Source organism: Stylophora pistillata, chromosome 7, assembly GCF_964205215.1.
Source record: "Stylophora pistillata chromosome 7, jaStyPist1.2, whole genome shotgun sequence".
Taxonomy (NCBI): Eukaryota; Metazoa; Cnidaria; class Anthozoa; order Scleractinia; family Pocilloporidae; genus Stylophora; species Stylophora pistillata.
In genome coordinates this window covers 19499737-19521913 of record NC_142525.1, presented here as the reverse complement: position 1 = coordinate 19521913, position 22177 = coordinate 19499737, and the positions used below count along the sequence as shown (strand labels likewise).

The window sequence follows — 22177 nt, the reverse complement described above, 5'->3', positions numbered from 1 at the left end:
GCTCCAAATTTCAGACGCATCTCGGAGCGTCGCGTCACAAAATGAAAGAACCTGGATTGATAAAAAGTACCAAATCTCAAAACATAGGCATGCTATGCTGCGCATGAAGGAGTTATTTTTTTGGATATGTAGGTTGAAATGGAACACTGTATAACTGTTGCTGCTGTCGGAATAATTGTTGGCATAAATAAACTGCATTGGTGCAACACTTCCTGCAGTCCCCTCCACAGCCCTAATTTGAACTTGTCACGCAACGCTCTCTCTCTCTTTCCAGCATTGCATGACGAGACCAAACAACGACTTGCTCGTAGGTTAAAATTGTGCTTAATGCCGTTCCTTCGTCAGAGACAAAGTCCCAGTTATTATTCTGACCATTAAGGGCCAGAAGCAGAAATTGCGTTTGGTTTTTTCTGCGCAAGAAAATGAACAATAGCGCGCAGTTTTTAATTAGCGTAAAGCAATGTGGTGGACATAGCCTGGGAACGAGGTTGAGTTTTGGCATCGAGTGTCAGTCAGATTAGAAGTACTGGCCGCACATCAACGATAAGCTTGTTACAGTTTATAATCATATTTCGAGTGAACTTAAATATATTTATTTAAAGTACGAACCTAATACCATGAATCACTTCTATCGTTAACGTACTGATGAAAACAACAACCCTTGGGAAGAGTAAAAGTTTTTGCCGATTGTTTTAATTCGATTAATTAATACAATCATCTTCTGTAAACATTGGCGATTGAATCCATCCGAAAATCAATATTACGGACAAAACAATTATACTTTTCTGACCAAAAATAAAAAACTTGTGGAAGTCACTGCCACATACCTTTAGTTTCAATCAGTCAAAAAAACTTGAGGCCTATAAAATGCCTTCTGATATATCGTTCCGAGGCAAAAAAAAACTTCAAAGGTTTGTTTTTTTAAAAAAAAAAATAATAACTATAAGGAAATGTATCAGACGTGTTGTGAAAGCGGTGGAGTTGTGATCGTTGTATGACTATGCTTATTCTTCCTTCTGAAGGAGACTCAGTGGAACATGAGAAAAATTTTGAATCAAATATTACTCCAGATGTTGATAGGAGCAACTTCAGGATATTTCATTGCTATATATGAGTTAATCAGCGATCCAATTTTGAATTTCGCTCAAGGAACGAGGTAAGATGACATCTACAAGATTTCAAAACCAGACAGATCATATCGATAAAATCCTCACGAAGGAGCCATTACATTGAATAGATGATCTTACAACTCTTGTAGATGTCATCTTACCTCGTTCCTTGAGCGAAATTCAAAATTGGAATCGCTGATTAACTCATATATAGCAATGAAATATCCTTAAGTTGCTCCTATCAACATCTGAACTAATATTTGATTCAAAATCTTTCTCATGTTCCACTCAGTCTCCTTCAGAAGGAAGAATAAGCATAGTCGTACAACGATCACAACTCCACCGCTTTCTCAATACGACTGATACATATATCTTATTAACCAAGCGCGAGGGCCGTACTAGGAGAATATCGGCCCGAGATCTTGACAGTACGGACCGAGCGCAACGAGGTCCTTATAAAAAAGACCGAGGGCCGATATTCTTCCAGTGCGGTCCCGAGCAAGCTTGGCTAATAAGAGATTTATTATACGACTGAGGTTCAAAGGGACACAAGTGCGGTATCATTCGGAACCATTTGGGACAGTGCCCGAGAATATTGAGAGAAGCTTGGCTATTGAGCAAGCTTGGCTAATAAGAGATTTATTATACGACTGAGGTTCAAAGGGACACAAGTGCGGTATCATTCGGAACCATTCGGGACAGTGCCCGAGAATACTGAGAGAATATTGACCGGCTGATAGAGCATTTTGATCGGTTGATTTTAGTTATAGGCCCTCTGACTGCCCGAGTCGTGTAATAAATTTCCTTAATTCGCGAACCGCTCTCTCCGACTCACGTGTTGATTCGCTGAAATTTGAAGACCTGTCAAACCACAAATTAGCAAGAACGCTCTGATTGGTGCGACATCGCAAAAAAAACACAATCTGATTGGTTTGTGATACACCAAAGCATTGGGCCAATCACATTGCGTTGAGATACACCAAAAAAAGATGCGCCAATCAGATTGCCTAGAGATACACCAAATTACGCTGATCAGATTACACTACACCACAATACACCAATCTATACGCTAACATATAGTTATTCTTTTTAAAAAAAATAACTCAAAAACAACATCAAAACATATGTTGATTGCAATTTGAGCAATTTGTGACCATTTATTTACACAATCTAATTAACAATTATTCCACGAGCGCGCGTTGGATATGAGATGATAGATAGCCAACGAGGCGCGTAGCGCCGAGTTGGCTATAATGATCATCTCGTATCCAACAAGCGGGAGCGGAATAATTGTTTTATTAAAAACGCCCCCAAGATATTAGACAAATCTTTATATTAGACAAATTTTTTAGCTCCCGTTTAATTTTAAGCTGACGCGAACGCTTACCATATTTGTAGATTATGGTATATTTGCTCATATACCATAATGGCTAAGCCAATAAAAAGTCTTGAATTGCATTATCCAATGATCCATTTTTTAATAATTGAATTTATCCGACCTACTTCCAACTAGATTAAAAATAGCTCAAAAGTAGCCCGTGATTTAACTATGTGCTATAAAATAAAATTAAATGGAAATCTGGGATTCGGAAGGCGGGAGGTAGTTCTTTTGGATCTCCAAAGGATTTTTTGGGGAAATGGTTCGAGGCGATTTACTCAAAATTTAAAGTTGGATAAAATGCGCCGATTCGACGGTGTCGTCAATTAGTCGAAAATGTACACATATTCACGCAAGCTCAATTTTTTCGGTCGACCGACTATCGACCGTCCTGTCGACCAACTATCGACCAACTGTCGACCGACTGTCGACCGATATGTCGGTCGACATGTCGGTCGCCATGTCGGTCGACGCTACCTATAGTAACATTGATCCTCCAACTTTAAAATTTGATTAAATCGCCCCGAATCATTTCCCCAAAAATTCCTTTGGAGATCCAAAAGAACTACCTTCCGCCTTCCGAATCCCAGATTTCTGGTTAATTATATTGTATAGCACATAAATTCAATTAGATTGTGTAAATAAATGGTAACAAATTGCTCAAATGGCAATCAACATATGTTTTGATGTTGTTTTTTAAGCTTTGATACTTTTTATTAATCCAGGCTCTTTCATTTTGTGACGCGACGCTCCGAAATTCGTCTGATATTTTGAGCCTGAAAAGCCATATTTTGGCGGAAATCAGTTGTAATCGATTTCTCGAAAATAAATCGATATTCAGCCAAACGAAGTATGCAGGGGTTTGTTTCACTCTTAGGCCAACCTAACTTGAGAATATGAGCCGAATCGATTTTTTGGCTGTTGCCACTATATGTTGTATGATATGTCCTAGCTAACCTTGTTCTACCAGTTCCCCTCATCTTCTTTGAGTTACCCTTGTTCTACCACATTAACACCCATCTACCCTAAATTACCCATGTTGTACCACGTTAACCCTCATCTACCCTAGGTAACCTATGTTCTACCACGCTGTTACAAGGATCGAATTATTTTTACTGAATCCGTCACGCAATCCCAGACTTTTCTAGAATTATCTATAATCTGTAATATTCCAGAAACTTCTTTCATGTGACTCAGCTGTTACCAAAAATAGTACAACTTGTAATACGCTATAAATAGTAATAGAACATTCTAGATAACTAAAGTAAATGTATAAAAGCTAGCTTGTGAGAAGTACAAAAGAGATTTGCCGAGGGCATACCCTCGTGGCCGGCTGACAGAAGTTGTGGAAGCTATGATGTGACGAGGCTATGACCTTTTGACCTTGCGATTTCCGGAAAGAAGAAAGAGAAGACGATAGTCGAGAGGGGAAGAAGATAGAGAATACAGAGTTTACTATGGAGCGCTCCGGAAGAGTTTGTGTACAAGGAAAGAATGCGATAAATCAAGAAAGCCAAGCGCTGTGGTCTTCAGTCGGCGGAAGTTGGGATTGGAGGTTGATCAGGACGACGAACACTTACTCGGCATGAAGGATTGTAAGCCTGCTTTATGAACTTCTTAACTTAATCTTTAACCTAAGTAAATTAGACAATGTAAAACTAATTAAATGATAGTTAAAATGGGTAACTGTTTGTGGTTACATTTTTGTTGCGTGCCATATATCGTACTCGGGAGTCTATTTTCATATATGCTTTGTTAGCGGACATTTGTTGGTCATTCGTACACGTAACAACGCTCACCCCCATCTACCCTTCGTTAGCCATGTTACACTCCGTTTACCCCCATCTAGCCTAGGTTAGCCGTTTACCCCTGTCTACTCTAAGTTACCAATGTTCTACCACGTTTACCCCATCTACCACTTGCTATGTTCGCTATGTTCTACCACGTTAACCCTCATCTACCCTATCTTACCCATGTTCTGCCACGTTAACCCTCATTTACCTTAAGTTACCCCTATTACCCTAGGTTAGCCATGTTCTACCACGTTTACCCCTGTCTACCCTAAGTTACCAAATTTACCCCCATCTACCCTTGGTTAACCATGTTCTACCACGTTTACCCCCATCTACCCTAGGTTAGCCATTTTCTACCCCGTTAGCGTTCATCTACTCTAAGTGAGCCATGTTCTACCAAGTTTACCCCCATCTACTTGAAGTTACCCATGTCTACCACGTTTACCCCCATCTACTTCTGGTTAGCCATGTTTTACCAAGTTAACCCTCATCTACCCTATCTTACCACAGTTCTTACCACAGATCTTAATTTAAGTAAATTTTAGACACGGCCTCAATGAAAAGCAGAATTTTTTATTTATTTCTTTTATTTGAATTGTTATTATCAAATTATTATAGTAGTTAGATAGATAGGTTTCTAGTATAGAATTAACTAAATCAACTGATGGAAAAACCGTGTATAAATAGTTATCCTATCCTATCCTACCCACGTTCTACCACGTTAACCTCCATCTACCCTTAGTTACCCATGTTGTACCCGGAATGAACATGAGCACATGTGTGATAGATCCTGGTTAACTTAGTTATGGGTCAAAGTGGTGAAACGTGGCTAACTTCAGGTAGATGAGGGTTAACGTGGTAAAACATGTCTATATCTACCCTGAGATGGCCACGCTTAACCACGTTTATCCCTTTGTTAACCCAGTATCGTCTTCTTGACTCACATATACGTTAAGTTAACCTTATTCTCTCAAGCTTAGGCTCACCTTGTCGGTGCCGTTTAGTTTGTTCCCCCACACATGCTCTGGGTGAGGCACATTTTTTCACGCTCATCCTCACATATTCTGAGGTAAGGCTTTTCTAGATTAAGGAGTAATGGCTTATTAATTATCGAAGCAAAGATGGTGTTTGATACGGTGGAATGTTTTGCTCAAGAAATAAGAATGTGATGGGTTTTACGGCCTTCTCTCAACCTGCTTTGTTGGTGGCTTGCTAGCATTCAAGCATTATATTTTAACTATCAGCAACAAGAGTCTCATTACTTGACATTGAAAAGTAATGTTTGGGGTATTGTCAACAAGATACTCTTGGAACTAGCAAAAATGAAATGCAGTTCATCATTTGATTCGTTATCAGAGATATAGGAGTATAGTTTCCTGGTTAGTTTTTAAGCTGTACTTTATGCATGCTGTTCCCATAGACTTAATCCTTTCTTTTTCACCCTGTAAACCTCCGTCGAGTCTCCCTTTTCAGCGTAACATCGCTCGTTTATGAGAGGGGCTTTGGGATTTTCGGTTTTGTGGTTTTGACTGGAAGTTCTGGATCGGTTTTTCGGTTTTTGGGCCAAGAAGGTTCGGTTTTTCGGTTTTGATGTTCAGAGCGGTTTGCGGATTTTACGTGTTCTTGCCTTCGGTTTTCGGTTTTCTCGAAAACTCTGATGCGGTCTTCGGTTTTTCCTTTTTGACCCCTTTAAAGGTGAAAATGTAGCGGTTTTGTCAGATTTGCATGCGGTTTTCGATTTTGCTGCCTTTTTTCGTCGGTTTTTCGGTTTTGTAGGTTTTTTTCTCCGGTTTTGCGGTTTCCAGAGGCCCCATATGCCCCCTCGTTTATCGTTTTATCGTGTAAAAAGTTCTTGAAGTAATAATGTGCCTTGAGTGTAATAAGTTGCAGGTCATTTGGGATTTGATGGACAATATAAGAAAATCGATTGATAACGCACTTACAAAAGGACTTATTAATTATTTTTTCAGGGAAAAAAAATGCCGTAGCAAAGTGCATTTCGCAAAAGTTTAGATGAGAAACCTCGGGAAAGGTGACGGGGTTCTTAACGATAACAAAAATCCCACTTGGAGCATTTTTGTAGTTAGTTTACTCAAGAGAGAAACGCCCCTGGTATCACGACTAAGTTAAGTTACAAAGTAAAGTATTGCAAGTTTTTATTATTCAAGTTACCGTTTCCGACTGAAGTCAATGGAAGAAGGTTTGGAGTGATATCTCTCAGGAAAAATCTAACCACCTAAAAGTATGACCTAATACAACAAAACTATCTAACTACTATTATAAGCCGGCCAGATCTGTTTTTCTTTTTTATAGAGGACATTTCGCTACTAATCAGAACTGTAAATCAGATGGATCATTTCTCAGGCGGTACCGTATGTTCTGGTAAATGTGTGTAATTATTAAAAAACAAAACATGGATTTAGAGGCGTATTGATCAACAAATCGACGGCTTACAATATTTTTCGAAACGAAACGAAATCAAGCGATATGTAACGAAACTAAAAGAATAATGCAGATATATTTTCTAATTAGGTAAAGATAACTTTCACGAGGATTTTGGAGTAATCGTCAATTAATAGGAAGGATTTTTATTCATTTTGCAAAGTAGTAATATAAGAAGAGTTACGTACTATTTTTCGAAATGGACTATTTTCACCCTGCGGAGAAAACGTGACCACTTTCATGCCACAAAAATACATTTAGCCATTTCAAATCAGTATTTGACCCAGGACTTTGGCCTCCTTTTAATTCTTAAACGGTATTTAATTCGTAAATGCGAAATGGACTATTTTCACCCTTCAATAACAATGTCTTTCTATTCAGGCCACAAAAATACGTTAAAAAGTTACCATCCGAGGGCAAATATGCTAGTTTAAAGATCATAAAATTTCCAAGGGGCAACTATCAGACCGATAAACACTCTATTGTCTTTATTGTTCACCACTAAATTTTCTTCCGCGCGCCAGTTGAAAAACAGCCAAAACCCACTAAACGCAGATCAGTCAAATATTTATTCATGCGTACAGCCTGTCACAAATGTCAATAATTCGCAACTGTACATTGGCTAAATAATACGTTACACTTGTCAGAATTGAGAAGTAACTGTTTTTCCGATCTGCCTAACTTCGCGGCCGTCAAACCATTCGAAAATTTTTACGGATGAGTACTATCCATCCGGGTAATTTCCGCGGACGGGCACTATGGGCCGATAGTGACTATCGCGTCACGTGATCAATTTAAACCAGCAAGAATCGGAGAAAATTTATTGGTGAACTTTAATTCCCCTCATCGGGTAGTAACGATGTTGCATTTCTTGAGTCACACGATAGGTTTTAATTTAACGCAATATCAAATTAAGAAAGATCTTGGCGATCTCCACCTGGATAAACGTTCAGTATCTTCATTCCCTATCAACAACAACAACAACAAAAACAACAATCATTATTTGTACTCCTTCTGTTTGTCAAGTCAAAAACAATATTGAAAATAAATAGAGTATTAGCTGTCTGGAATAACCATAGGGGCTGGCGGAGCCAGGTACTCAGTAGACAACAACATTGAATGAAAATAAATTACTGGTCAGCAATAACATTATAACATCATATACATATAAACTATAAAATAACTTATATCAAGGCTCAGAAAGGTCGACAGACTTTAACGAAAAAATAATTAACCAGGTAATTTGGGAAAAGACAATTGCAATATAAGATAATATAAATACATATCTCTAATAGTCATTCAAAACGAGATTGTATTTTACTGACTCCTTAAATTTTGAAAGAGTTTTCACTCAGAGACTTCTATACTTTAGGACCTTTAATCCTATATTGAACATGCCATGATTTGTTCTTGCTTCAGGTAAAGTTTAAGTACCTGATAGCAGTCTTTTTGCGAACTCTTTTCGCGGGAAGGTCCTCAGCCGGAGTAAGCGCATCTTTTAACTTGTTCTTCCCCCTTTCTGATACATACAGGTTTGTGTCAGAAGGAAAAAAAGCAAACGGCAAATATGACATTTCACAACATAGCCTTTGAAAGATTATACCGAAGTTCTTAAATCTTTGTTACACGCTTATAGTCTCGGAGAAATAATTTTATGGCTGAACTACCAAACATTCAAGGCATTTGAACGCCCTTTGAAACACCCACCCCCCCCCCCCCCCCACACACACACACACTATCCTTGGGTTTCACCCACGTGACCAATACCTTAGCAACGGTTACTATCCGCCATCTTGGTGTCCCTCGAGCGTAAACAAACTGTATCTAACGAAGAGTTCATGTGAGAAAGAAGGGATGGTTTTATGCATTATTGTTGGCTGTTCGAGCGAAAGTGAAAAGCATAAAGACTAAGGATTTTTTCGTATAATAATTTAATAATTTTATTATTTCTATAGCGCAAAATTCATTATACATATGATCTAATGCGCTATACTAAGATCATCACAAATCAAGGGGAAGAACAGGAGGAACTAGAAGTTGTTGTATGGTTCGAGGCTTGCGGCTGTTGTAGATCCTCGATTTTTTGGTCGAGCTTTTCTTTGAGCTTCTTAGCCGATGAGAAATCGATGTCTTTAGCCCTCGCATACGGCACTTCATTGACCTATGTCGGCAAAATCCATGAGCATTTTACCTGAGTGCAAGTAAGCTTGGGGTGTCACGAAAACTCACACCCCGAAAACTCAGACCTCAGACCTCAGACCCCGAAAACTCAGACTCCTCGAAAATTCAAGAGATAAACTCGACTCATGATCACTCCTGGTAATCCCGCGTGTATTTTGACCTTTTGGGTCTTGATCCAACTGAAGCAGCAAAAGCAAGGCCGCAAGTTGCACGTTTCGCAAAATCGTCCGATGGTTGAGTATTAAAACATTTTAGAGTGACACAAGACTTCATTTAGCTTAGATTTCCTCCATTTTTCCCGTTAATTTTGAACTTTTCATTCACAGTTAACGGGATCAAATGCGCTCGCTCCAACACCAAAGTATTAAAATGTGGCGTGATTTTGACGAGGCGAAAGGGACGTTTGTTTACCTTTTTGTACTTCGTCGCACAGATCCTTGTTGTCGCTCTGTTAAAATTCTTAAATATTTCGCGATAATAATGGATACAAACCGAGACTCGGCCCACCAGTCCCAAAACGAAGACAATTTTGCGACCCTTGGGCTAGAGTTCTTAAATGAGGCAGAAAGAGAAAAACAACGCGAAAGAAGACTCGGCATCAGCGCCGTTTCACTGAAGAATCACTCTTGATATTGTTGTCCGTCTTTCGCGTCGGATTTGTTCCATTATTCCACCGGTTATATTATAAAAAAATTGGTTCATGCTTTATGCTATGCACTATCGAATTATGGAGCACTTCGGAAGCTTGGAGAACACTTAGAGGGACCTGAGTTTTCGGTGTCTGAGTTTTCGTGACACCCAGCGAGCTTGCCATGAATTCTAGTAGTTGCCTCTAACATAAATAAAACACTCGCAATATGTGAGCATGACTCAGCCAGTCCAGCTTTGCATCCCAAGCAATGGGCTGACAAAGTAGTCCCATCGTTTTCGGAAATGACCCAAATGTTCACTAAAGGATCATTCACATGCTGTGAATGCCAAACTCGTGCTCTCACGGCATACTTGCCGGCGATTACTTTGCCTACAACTGAGGTTACAAATCCCGACACCATTTGATTAAACGCCTCTAGACTCTTGAACGCCTTGAACTGCTTCTTGGTGTAGAAGCTGGTCTCAAGAACGAGGTAACTCAGCAAGTCCGACGCTTCCACAGGAGGCAAGCATTTTGGACTGAACTTCTCGGCTGGTATGCTTCCAGGGTCAACCCCAATGACCGAGATCTTTTGCAAACATCTTTCCTTCCAACTCTCGAAGCTTTCGGCATACTCAGAGAGCACTGGGATACCTTAAGATGAATGCCAGATACTTTTATCGCTTTTTTCTTTCTGGATATTCATGTAGTTGGCGAAATAATACGGCGATAAGAGAGAGGGCTTCACTATAGAAATCGACTAATTATTCATAAATTTGACACCCGAGGGACACCAACATGGCGGACACTAACTTCAGCAAAGCTTGTGACGTCACCTGAAACCCAACCATATAATTCCAAGTATTCGAATTACATGTGGCAAACTATAATAGCAAAAACATTTTAGGAACCAAAGGATAGTTCCACTAAAATGCCCTCCAGGCTCCAGGACTGTTTTCCATCTATCAGAAAAAGAGCAACTTTTAGCTCAAACGTTCTCTCGTAAATCTACCACTGACGTTCACATTTTCAAATACATCTTTCTCTCCAGCTCTGTAACCAAAGTGTCACCGTTTTGCAAAATTGCAAATGAACCGGCGTTTGAACATCTAAACTTTAACAACTACGTTAACCTTCATGTTCTACCCCCGTTTACTCCCATCTACCCAAGGTTAGCCATTTTCTGCCATGTTAACCTTCATCTCCCCTAAATTACCCATCTCCTACCAAGTTTCCCCCATCTACCCTTGGTTAGCCATGTTACACTGCGTTTACCATGGTTAGCCATGTTCTACCACGTTTACCCCCCTCTATCCTAGGTTTGCCATGTTCTGCCACGTTAACGCTCATCTATCCTAGGTAACCCATGTTCTACTACGTTGGTATGGTATGGTATAAGAACATTATTTATATACGGTATGTCCTTCAGGTATATTTACATTCAAGTGGAGAAAACTAACTACTTATCTGATTTCACTGATTTCAATGATTCACTGAAATTAAATGAACTTAAATGATTTCACTGAAACAAAATACAGTTCCCTTAATGTTACCTTAAATACATTAGGGGATGTCAATTGCTGCACCTCCAGAGGCAAGCTGTTCCATGGTCACGCATAGAGGGTGTCCAAACGTGGAACGTTTGCTGGAAGTTTCACCCGTACATGTCAACTACCAGTCGGTTTTGTATTTTCATCATTGCCTAATGATTCTGCTGTATGAGAAGCTGGAAGTAGATTTTTCTTTACATGATATATTTCTTCTTTTCTTCAGCAACTGATAAAAGGCAAGTCTCAAAGACGAAAAAGAGCGCAAAGGAATGCAAAAACTCTTCGAGGTTTCTCGAAAAAGTTTTTTTAAGGTTGTAGAACATGGGTAAGATAGGGTAGACGAAGGTTAACGTGATAGCAAATGGCCAACCTAGGGTAGATGGGGGTAAACGTGGTAGAACATGGGTAACTTAGGGGGTAAACATGGTAGAACATGGCTCACTCAGGGTAGATGAGGGCTAACGTGATAGCAAATGGCTAACCTAGGGTAGATGGGGGTAAACGTGGTAGAACATGAGTAACCTAAGGTAGATGTGGGTAAATGCGGTATAAGGTGGCTAATCTAAGGTAGATGTGGGTAAACGTGGTAGAACATGGGTAACTTAGGGTAGACGGGGGTAAACGTTGTAGAACATGGCTAACCTATGCAGAGGAACTAGACAGCCTTGTCTTGGAGAAAATTTGCGTCACCGACAATTTAATTGAACTCACAAAAGGAAATCTCAGTCAACACTTGTTGTCTCCTAAAAATATCAGTATTTCACACGATTCACCGCAAATGGGAGAACCAAGTCAGCAACCCATTCCATCTACGTCGCAAACGGAACAAGAAAATCAACAATCCAATTCACCCCTGTCGACTGGAACGCCAGGTAACAATTTTCAAAGTAACAGAGTCGCCTCAACAGAGAATCCTCCGATTACACCATACCCTGCTGGCAGAGGCGTTTATTTGTTAACTTCCCCTACGGTCCACGTAAAAACAAAGTCCTCTGCGCTCGGCCTGTTAAATCTTCTTCGAGCATGCGCGGCCTGTTGCTTAGAAACAAATTAGTTCCCGGTAGTACTCGGTCTTGCTATATAGCTAAATAGGATGCGTGCGCATAAAAACGTGTTTAAAACAGGTTCTGACCGGTTTTGCAAATCAGATTATCCACAAACTTGGATAATTGCCAGGCGCGTGCTCGAAGAAGATTTAACAGGCCGAGCGCAGAGGACTTTACTTTTAAGTGGACCGTAGGGGAAGTTAACAAATAAACCAGCATGGAAATTACCAGCAGGGTAATTACACCACCGCCGGTGAGTACATTTCAAACTAATCGTTTACCTAAGCTTGTATTGCCATCGTTTGGTGGAAACCCGCTTGAATGGCAATCTTTCTGGGACGCTTTCCGGTCTGCAGTACACGATAACTCCTTAATCAGTGATGTCCAAAAGTTCATTTATTTGAGAGCACAACTACGTGACGGGGCTGAAAGAGTCATTGCCGGGTTACCATTAACCAGTGCCAATTACGCTAAGAGTATCCAGTTATTGAAAGAGAGATTCGCTCAACCCCACAAGATCATCCATGCACACATGTTGATACTACTCAACCTTCCATCACTCACTTATCATTTAAGTAGTTTGTGGTTTTTCTACGACTCAGTTGAGACTCACATCAGGGGACTTGAGTCACTTGGGAAGAAAACAGAAACTTATGGAGATATTCTTGTCCCCATCATTCAGAAGAATTTACCTAATGGAATTAAGAGAAATCTAGCAAGACAAAATGGAAACAAAGAGTGGCAACTTGATAATTCACGCAAGGCAATCCTGAATGAAATTGAAATCTTAGAAGCAGGTCAGAACAGTTCTAGTGATTATAAACTCAGTAGTAACTTAACAACTGCCACATTTCTCACGACCTCAAAGCTACATGCACCTGTTCACCCTTCTCCTACTGATCAACGCTCCACCAGGCGAACATGCCTTTTCTGTAAAGGCGAATACAGTCCAAATGATTGCAACGTTGTGACTGATAGGGGAAAGAGATAATTGTCTTAATCGTCATCGTATCAAGAAAAGCGGCTCAACTTTGATAACAATTGGCTTTGTTGGACAAGCGAAAAATAATATAATAATATTAAAGTCTTTCAAGTTATTGCATCATAAGACAAAACTACATATCCTATGTTACAATGAATTCGAAAAAACTACAACAGAAATCTACATATTATGAATTAAAGAGTATGTCATTACAATAAAGGGAGCTTAAATATCAACCTATTTACAAAGGTGTTCATAAAGCGCTGTGTATTAATTTTCGGGCGTGCGCAGCCTTTTTCCTAAGATTGTCTACATATGTCTTTTGGACAGGAATGATGTCTTTCAGGGGGTGGCAATCCGTTGATTTTAGTTTCTTCAAAATGTTTCGGTCTTGTTTGTTTAAAAGGTTCTTGATAAAAACTGGAAATGAGATAAAACGGCGTTTATGACATCGGTCTAAAACATTTTGTACAACCGTAAGATCGGACTCAGATGCCCCATAGACTGAAAGTGCATAGCTAAAACTAGGTAAAACAATGGATATAAAAAGATGATCAATCTCTGCCTGAGAGTAATGTTCCTTTCTCAATGTTCGTAGGACGTGTAAACACTTGTTTGCTTTGACAAGCTTAGTTCTTACATGCTCATCAAATTTTCCGTCACTCTGTAAAGTTACTCCTAAAACGAAGCTCTTACATTGGGGAATATTATTAATTGGAGAGTAGAGTACATTATGATTTTTCTTTCTAACAACCAGCTCTTTACATTTGCAAGGGTTGCAGACCATTCTATTGTCTTTACACCGTGTTAAGAACTGTCCTACTAAGTCGGCAGACGGGTCACTATTCCTAGTGATAGGCGAAAGAATAGTGGAATCATCGGCATATTTAAAAAGCACAGGGCAACCATTAAAAAAAATCTCCAAATCATTCAAAAATATATTAACCTATTGACGTCCAATGCGCCCATATGCGCCCATGGGGACCCACACCCTTTCTACGCCTTGTGACGTCATGAATTTTAATCCTGGAGCACGCATTTGAGCACGTACTTGAACAGGTTGAAAATATCTTACAGACGATACCAGAATGAGCGCAATTGAGTGAAGGAGATTGGAGGAATACCAAAAAAACCATGTCACTTTGACCTGAAAATCTGCACGAAAATCGTGTTTCATTACCCACCTACCTTTCCAAGCATGTGCTTTGAAAATAATGAGTAGTTTCTGAAAAATCTCTACACCCAAATGAAGCCTACTCAATTTCCAGCAAGTGAGGAGGAACTTCAGGCAAGGAGAGGGGAAAAAAAGGGAAGGAGAAAGAGAGAAAAGTAAAAGTCGTAAGTGGGGCATGACTTTTCAACCCAAAAATGTCGAAATTTTGCTTTCTGCGCGTGCCCGAGATTTTCAGGCCGCCATTTTGCATTTGGATCAAAAGGCCGTCGAGTGCACGAGCTGTCAAGGGGTTTTTGGTAAGTTTGAGCTTTTAAAACCACAACAGTGACCCGAAATCTGCTCGACTAGCTTCAAAACACAGTTTTCCACAAAGGCTGCGGCCATTAATGGGTTAAAAAGACACGGTCCGCTTACACTACCTTTTAGGGTTCCTCTATTGATAGATTTCCACTGTCCTAAAAAATTATAACTAACAACACGTTGTTGTCTTGCATAGAAGAAACTATGACACCAATTGATAATGTACGGATCACAAAATCGAAAGCCTTACTGAAGTCCATGGTAAAAATTCGCACTGCGCTACAGTGACTACTATCTAAATACTTGTATGTCTGGTGCTGGATAGCGAGCAAAGCATTTGTGCAATACCACGGTAATACCATGGCAATACCACGATACTTGATCATCAGGGATTTGCTAAAGAAAAGGCATAGAAAAAACCAGGAAAGATTTATTACTCGACGTTTCGGGGTCATCATGACTCCATTATCAAGAGACTAGTTTAAAAACATGCAAATAAGGAAAGGTACAAGAATAGCATAAATTAGACTGAACGGCTTAAACAAACACCTTGGCGCGGATGGAATCCGTTTGCACGTTCAGTGTTGGCTTACGCATGCGAATATACAACATTTCATTAACAAGGCAATCAAATTTGCCGTTACATTTCGTGATGACGTTGAATTGCTCGATCAAGCGTTCAGGCATTTCACTATTGTGCTGGAGGTGGTAGTGTTTGTAGATAGAAGATGATTTCCTTTTGTGCCCTTCTACGCGCTCGTGTAAGTGACCACGAGTATAGCCCACATACCCTGCATCACACAGGTTACATTTAAATTCATAAACGATACATTGTTGGTTAACAATAGGGGGCTTAATTTCGTGTTGCTTAAGCTGTTGATCGAGCTTAGGGCTAACGAACACTGGTTGGACAGTCACGCTTAACTTCGAGCTTAGACTGTTCAGTTGTTGTTTAACATGATTAGCTGACGACTGGTCCTTGAAGGGTAACACTAATCTCACAGTCTCCGATGGTACGTCTGGTGATGGACAGGGTTCTGCAGATGAAATCCTTCTCTCAACGAACCGCTTGATTGTAGTTTCAACCAGTGGCTTTGGGTATTTCAAGTTATGAAAAACCCCTCTAAGGCGGTCACATTCCTCGGAGAAGAAAGACCAGTTAGAAGATAATCGATAAGCGCGATCCACCATGGTGTTAACTAGGCTGCGCTTGTACTTAATGTCAACATGACTCTGGAAATGCAGAAGGAGACCCGTGTTGGTTCTTTTGATGTAGACCTTGCTCTCAATCTTTGGTGCACGGTTAAGCAGTTCAGTTCCTAGAAAGGGAAGGGATCCTTCCCGTTCGACTTCCATGGTAAACTGGAGGGAGGGATGGGTAGAGTTAAGGGTGTCTAGAAACTGGCCAGCGGTCACCCTATCAGGCATTACGGTCAGGGTGTCATCGACGTACCTCCGGTAATAGCGCGGAAGTTGACCGTGTCGTTCGAGGTTTTCCTCAATCGAGCACATGAAGACGTTAGCCAGCAACGGTCCAAGGGGAGAACCCATAGCGACTCCATCTGTCTGCTCATATAAAGCACCGTCAAACTGGAAAAGCTGGTTTTTCGTAGCTGCTCGGAGGAGGTCGATTAGGTCCGCTTTAGAGATGTTCAAGCTGTGCGTCTCGTTGAACCAATCCTGGGCAAAGGCTTTTTCAGCTAAGATCTGTATTGTTTCCTCCAATGGTACATTTGTAAACAATGAGATGACGTCATAGGAAACTAAAATTTCGCCGTTCCTGATCTCGAAGCCTCGTACTTCATCAGCAAAGCGGAATGTGTCTGTCACTGTATATTGGTTGCACGACAGGGGTTTCAATTTGTCGTCAAGCCATTTCGCTAGCGAGTAATTGTAGGTGTTAGTAGCAGAGAGTATTGGCCGCACGGCCAACTGTTCTTTATGTGTCTTCGGCAAGCCATACAAATGTGCGAGTCTGGACCCTTTCGGGCGGAGAGCGTCAGCAATGGATTTCGGTAGAATCTTTCGAACGAGAGTTTCCAACTCCCTTTCTTTCTGAAGGAGAGGGTGGTAATACTTAGGAGGTCGTCCTCTGGTTCTCGGTCTCTCCGAGTCGACGAATCGGAATTTGCTGGTATCGTTTATTGACGCTTCGGATAGTAGGCAACTATCTTTGCCTACTATCCGATATACTATACTTTACCTATATCCATCTTAGATACCACCGAAGAAGTTGACGTGAATACTAAGAAAAATCTAAGAAGTAATGCCAACATAAAAGTACCAAAATTCAACTCATATTACATGAAAAACAGTTTTTCCAGAAGAGGACCTATCGTTTTTAACACACTTCTCCAAGAATCAAATTTAAGAAATATAACCACTAAGCAGGTCTCCTCGTTAGCCTACAAATCAAAGGCACTTTTAAATTTGAACTTTAATTCTATTTCTCCACAGACAGTGAACTTTAAGGATCCCAATTTTAAACATTTTTAGAACTTCTAATTTTGATAGGCTACTTTAATTATTTTATGCTACATTTCATTTTATTCCATTTTACGCACGACCCCACAAGCGTGTAGTCGCTTTAACAATTATCGTGTTTAAATAAAGTCTTTGTATTGTATTGTATTTGTATTGTATTCCATCGCAACCCTTTTTTAAACATCGCCACTCGTACCCGTCTCGCGATGAAGCACGTCGCGTCCAGCTGAGTTAATTGCTGCACCCAGCTCGAGGACATTTTACCGATGTCACAAGCAGGTTGTGATCCTTACACCACTGTATGCACCGGTCGTGATCCGAGAAAGTCGAATAACCTTTGCCGAGCTGGGCAGACTCGGCCTTCCTCTAGACTGCTTCTTCGGCGGCATCAACTTTTCAAATGACGTTTTTCACCGTCATACATGTACAAATTAAAAACTATTTACTGATATGGATACTACGATAGTTTGTTGCTCGCACATGATTCAAGATGGAGCTTTGAAAGCCCTAATTAGTAAGATGGAAGAAGATATCAAAGCGATTCCGCAACTACGAGGAAAATAGCGTATTTTTCATATATGAAAAATGATCCGGGCGCGCAAGGCATCTCGGTTGGAAATGGGCTTTTAAGCCCATTAAATGGGCCTATTAACTCCTCTGAAACTCCTGTCTGTCTCTGGACCCGGTTGTGACTCAACGTCTATATCTATAGTGATATCTAGCGTGATATATTTCTCCGGTACTGCAAGCAAGGTTAGACCATGGACGCCCCACAACACCCACCGGCCGGCGAACTCTAAATTTAGGAGTAGTGGACTTAGATAAAATATGTTTGAGAAGCCAAGGACTTTCAGCTCCCCTAGAGTGATAATTGTAGGATTCTTGGGCAGTAATCAAAACGAAAAGAACACCAAAATGGTAAATAGGCGAAGAGCTCTAGAAAACGTGGCAGCCATGTTGGCGCCTTTACAGTACCCTATATGGCCATTTTTGACCCTGTAGGGCCATTTTTGACCCTATATGGACATTTTGACCCTATATGGCCATTTTTGAACAATGACGCAACAGCTTCGGAACACATGAGGAATTTCTCGAAGTTTCCGATTAGCATACGAGCGGGAAATTTAAACGCTCGGAAAGACTAGACTTTAGTTCAGAACTACTTTAGTTTAGAACTATGATAGTATCTAGAGAAAGATTTATAGGGAGAGAGGTGGTCTGAATGAGACGTAACGTATTTTGAATTCTCGATGTGTGCATTGCCCCATTAGCGGTCAATTTTTTCCTGGAGTAGACCATTGAGAGTTGACTCGACGAGACAAATTTACGCTACCCCATCGCCTCCCAGAAGCGACTAAATCAGCGTTGAATTTTCCATTGGGGTACTCCGGTGACACTTTACCTCTCGTGTGCAAATATGCGTTACCTACTCTTCCAAAATAGCTAATTGTCATGCCGAAAATTTTCTAGATTAGTCACGAACTTTTTCGCGTCGCTTCGGCCAAAGTCCCTCAGCGCTACAAAGAACAAAAGAACTATTTTTTACTTCTTAATGTGAGAAGTTGAGCCGGAACAATAGACCATTTCTTGCTACGACTCAGTGTCTAAATGCAAATCAAGGAACTGCTGCAGGGTATGCCACCGAAAGCATCATACCAGTCTTTGCCAAAATGTAGAACCATCTTCCCCAGTGTCATCCACTGAACCAGCAACTACAAACGAGGTTCCAGGTACACCCATTACAAGCAAGACTAATGTACCCTCAGTGTCATCCTACCACATTGGTGATACTAACAAACACACGCCCATTCTACTGAAAACAGCTGTTGCTTCTGTTGGAAGTCACAACAGTCACATTAGTGCGCACATTTTATTCGACGGGGGTTCCCAACGCTCCTTCATTACATCAGATGTAGCAACCAAACTTGATCTGAAACCAGAAGCACAAGAGACAATATCTTTGTCAACCTTCGGTGGGAACACTTCATTTGTCAAACGCATTAACACTGCTACCATTTATCTTGAAACCGCTCAAGAGGAGACCATTCCAATTCACGTGATCACTGTGTTAACGATAGCTGTACCCCTAACTACTTAAACCGGTATCAATTTAAGGGACTTACCATATCTTAAGGGCCTGTCATTAGCACACATTAACATTAATGATTCACCCTTCACACTTCCTAATCGGTGCTGATCATTATTGGGACATTGTGGAAAACGAAGTTATCAGCAGTTGCATTCAAGAAATAAAGAAATTGACATCAATTTCCAACTGGAAATACTGCCTACCGATGAAAACCCCTCCGATTTTCTCCCAAGAGGGATAAGTGCACATCAAATGAAGACCTCTTCACTGTGGAAACATGGTTCCACATGGCTGCCCACTAGATCTCAGTGGCCTTCATGGCCTACCACAGAATTTTTCCACCTATTAACCACTGAAACCTCTACAGATGAATCTACTACAAATGACACAGTTCCAGTTCAACAGCGTGGCCTTCGTCGCCTGATCAGTCAATCAGATTTCAGTAGTTTACCAAAACTTCTACGCATTACAGCCTATGTTTTCAGATTTGTACAGCTTCTCCAAAAGAAATTCAGCCAACAAGGTCCAGTTCCAGCTATGGAATATGATCGTGCCACGACAGCATGGGGAAAGAATCGTCAATCTGTTGTCTTTGATGCTGAAGTTGACAACCTCCCCTCAAAGTCACGATACCGTACAGCCTTGGTACGTCAGCTTCGCCTATTCCTTGATGACAGCGGTCTTCTAAGCTGTGCTGGGAGGATATACAACGCACCCTTAAGTGACAACACCAAATTTCCTCTGCTATTCACTCCACCCATGTCAAGCAGCTTCACGCGGGTGTCAACTCAACACTCACTGCCTTGCGCCAAAGTTACTGGGTTCCTTCTGGCCGACAACGCGTCAAAACCTTAATTGACAAATTTGTAGCCTGTAGAAAGGTTTCAGGATCAGCCTACAATCCCCCAGATCCACCACCCCTTCCCAAATCGAGAATGCAGCAAACATAACCCTTTGAAGTCACTGGGGTGGACTACACAGGAGCTCTGTATGTTCGAAACGCTGGAATCGAAACAAAGGTCTACATATGCCTATTTACTTGTGGAACAACCAGAGCTATTCACCTTGAAGTTGTCGAAGACTTGACTATTGAAGCTTTCTTACTCGCCTTTCGCATATTCGCAAGTCGCAAATCTCTTCCAAGGAAACTAATATCTGACAATGCCTCAACATTTGTATCAGCGAACAATGAACTAAAGGAACTGTTTCAATCTCATACGCTCAAGGAAACACTTGCAAAGGAAGGCATTGAATGGTTATTCATCCCCAAGAAGGCGCCTTGGTACGGCGGGTTTTGGGAACGCCTCATCGGTCTTACCAAGTCCACCATTAAGAAGGTACTCGGCAGAGCTGCAGTCAACCTGTGCACTCTTCAGACAGTTGTTGTTGAAGTGGAGGCAATTCCTAACTATCGCCCCCTGACCTAAGCTAAGGATGAAGAGGCATTAACCCCTGCACATCTACTTTATAGTCGACGAATAACATCCCTACCGCATGCACTAGTAGACAATGATGAATTGAGTGATCCCGCCTACCAAACAAACACAGATTTCCTGAAGAAAGCAAAACGTATCACCTTACTAATTGAACACTTTTGGCAACGTTGGCGTCTCGAGTACCTCACCTCCCCCCGAGAATTCCGCAGAGATGAGGGATGAGATGTGGCAGAACATGGCTAACCAAGGGTAGATGGGGGTAAACGAGGTGTAACATGGCTAACCTAGGGAAGATGAGGATGAACGTGGTAGAACATGGGTAACCTAGGGTAGATGGGGGTGAACGGGGTAGAACATGGGTAACTTAGGGTAGATGGGGGTTAATGTGGTAGAACAAGGCTAACTCAAAGAAGATGAGGGTAACTGGTTGAACAAGGTTAGGTAGGACATATTGTGTAACATACACGAATGTTATAATACTAAGTATTAATGTATATTTAGTTATTGGCACGGGATAGTACTGGTCTGAGTCAGTCATCCTGGTTGTACGCGTGGTGTTGAGTAATTTTCCTCAAGTGATCGTATCACGAGTAAGTTCTCTTCATGTTTCGCACCTCGGATTCGGTGTTGAAGATTCATCAGGAAAATAAAGTCCTCGGGGTCTAGTGATGTACCTTCCTTGGTTTCTTATAAGCGCACGCAAAACTTTACTACAATTAGCACTACTGCACAAGAAACAATAGACAAAAAATAATGCGTAGCGATCTACCATTACGAACTTGGGAGCTCCGCTTTTAGGCTTGGCTAAATCTATATATTATCGGTCCATTTGATGTTCGTGATGTCTCTCAGCTGTCTCATCGTGTAGGCATGTAGTTTGTAGTTTCTTGACCTGTGACCTGTATATTGTCCATACTTCTGCTCCATAAAGGAAACTAGATAGTACCACTGCTGTATAGACTTTGCACTTCGCTCGGATGGAAGCGTGTTTGTTTTTCCACAGCCGGTGTTGGAGTTTACCAAAAGCAGCACTTGCCTTTCCAATTCTATTCCGAATCTCCTTGTCTATTCTAGCAGTGTTCGAGACAGTACTTCCAAGGTAGGTAAAATCAGTACTTTGTAAAAGTGGCTCCTGGTTTACCATGATTGATTCTGGCCTAGGTGGAGGGCTAAGTAGTTTGACTGGTTGGAACAGGCATTCTATCTTCTTTATGTTTATCTTCGGGCTGAATTGAGCGGCAGCCCTAGCAAACACATCAACAAGTAGTTGTATATCTGCAGCATTGTGAGCCACCAGGGCCGCATCATCAGCAAACAGCATCTCTCGAACTAAGTACCTAGTAGTACGAGTTTTTGCCTTGAAGTGAGACGCATTGAAGAGATCTGCCCCATGTCTTGTCTGAATGTAAATTCTTTCATGTACGTTCCTAAATGCTACTTTCAACATTGCTGTTAGGTATCATGACAATAATGTAGGTGCGAGCACACAGCCCTGCTTTACACCGTTTGTGACTGCAAATTTCTTGGAAATGTCTACCTTGAACTAATTGGGCCTGCATCCCTTCATGTAGAGCTTTGCTCA

General features: G+C 41.0%; 2 protein-coding genes across 2 annotated transcripts; one reads left to right on the top strand and one right to left on the bottom strand.

Annotated features, from left to right (window-relative positions):
- The first annotated feature begins 12347 nt into the window (after positions 1–12347).
- Positions 12348–13121, top strand: LOC148726976 (uncharacterized). Its single transcript, XM_088726414.1, has one exon. The coding sequence runs from the start codon at positions 12348–12350 to the stop codon at positions 13119–13121; it is 774 nt and encodes a 257-aa protein (XP_088582540.1).
- Positions 13122–14994: 1873 nt separating this feature from the next.
- Positions 14995–18810, bottom strand: LOC148726975 (uncharacterized). The gene is made up of 3 exons (XM_088726413.1): positions 18727–18810; positions 16937–16991; positions 14995–16763 (listed from the first exon to the last, which is right to left on the bottom strand). Exons 1-3 carry the CDS (start codon positions 18808–18810, stop codon positions 15124–15126), a joined length of 1779 nt encoding a protein of 592 aa, XP_088582539.1. The 3' UTR covers positions 14995–15123.
- Between the last annotated feature and the right edge of the window lie 3367 nt (positions 18811–22177).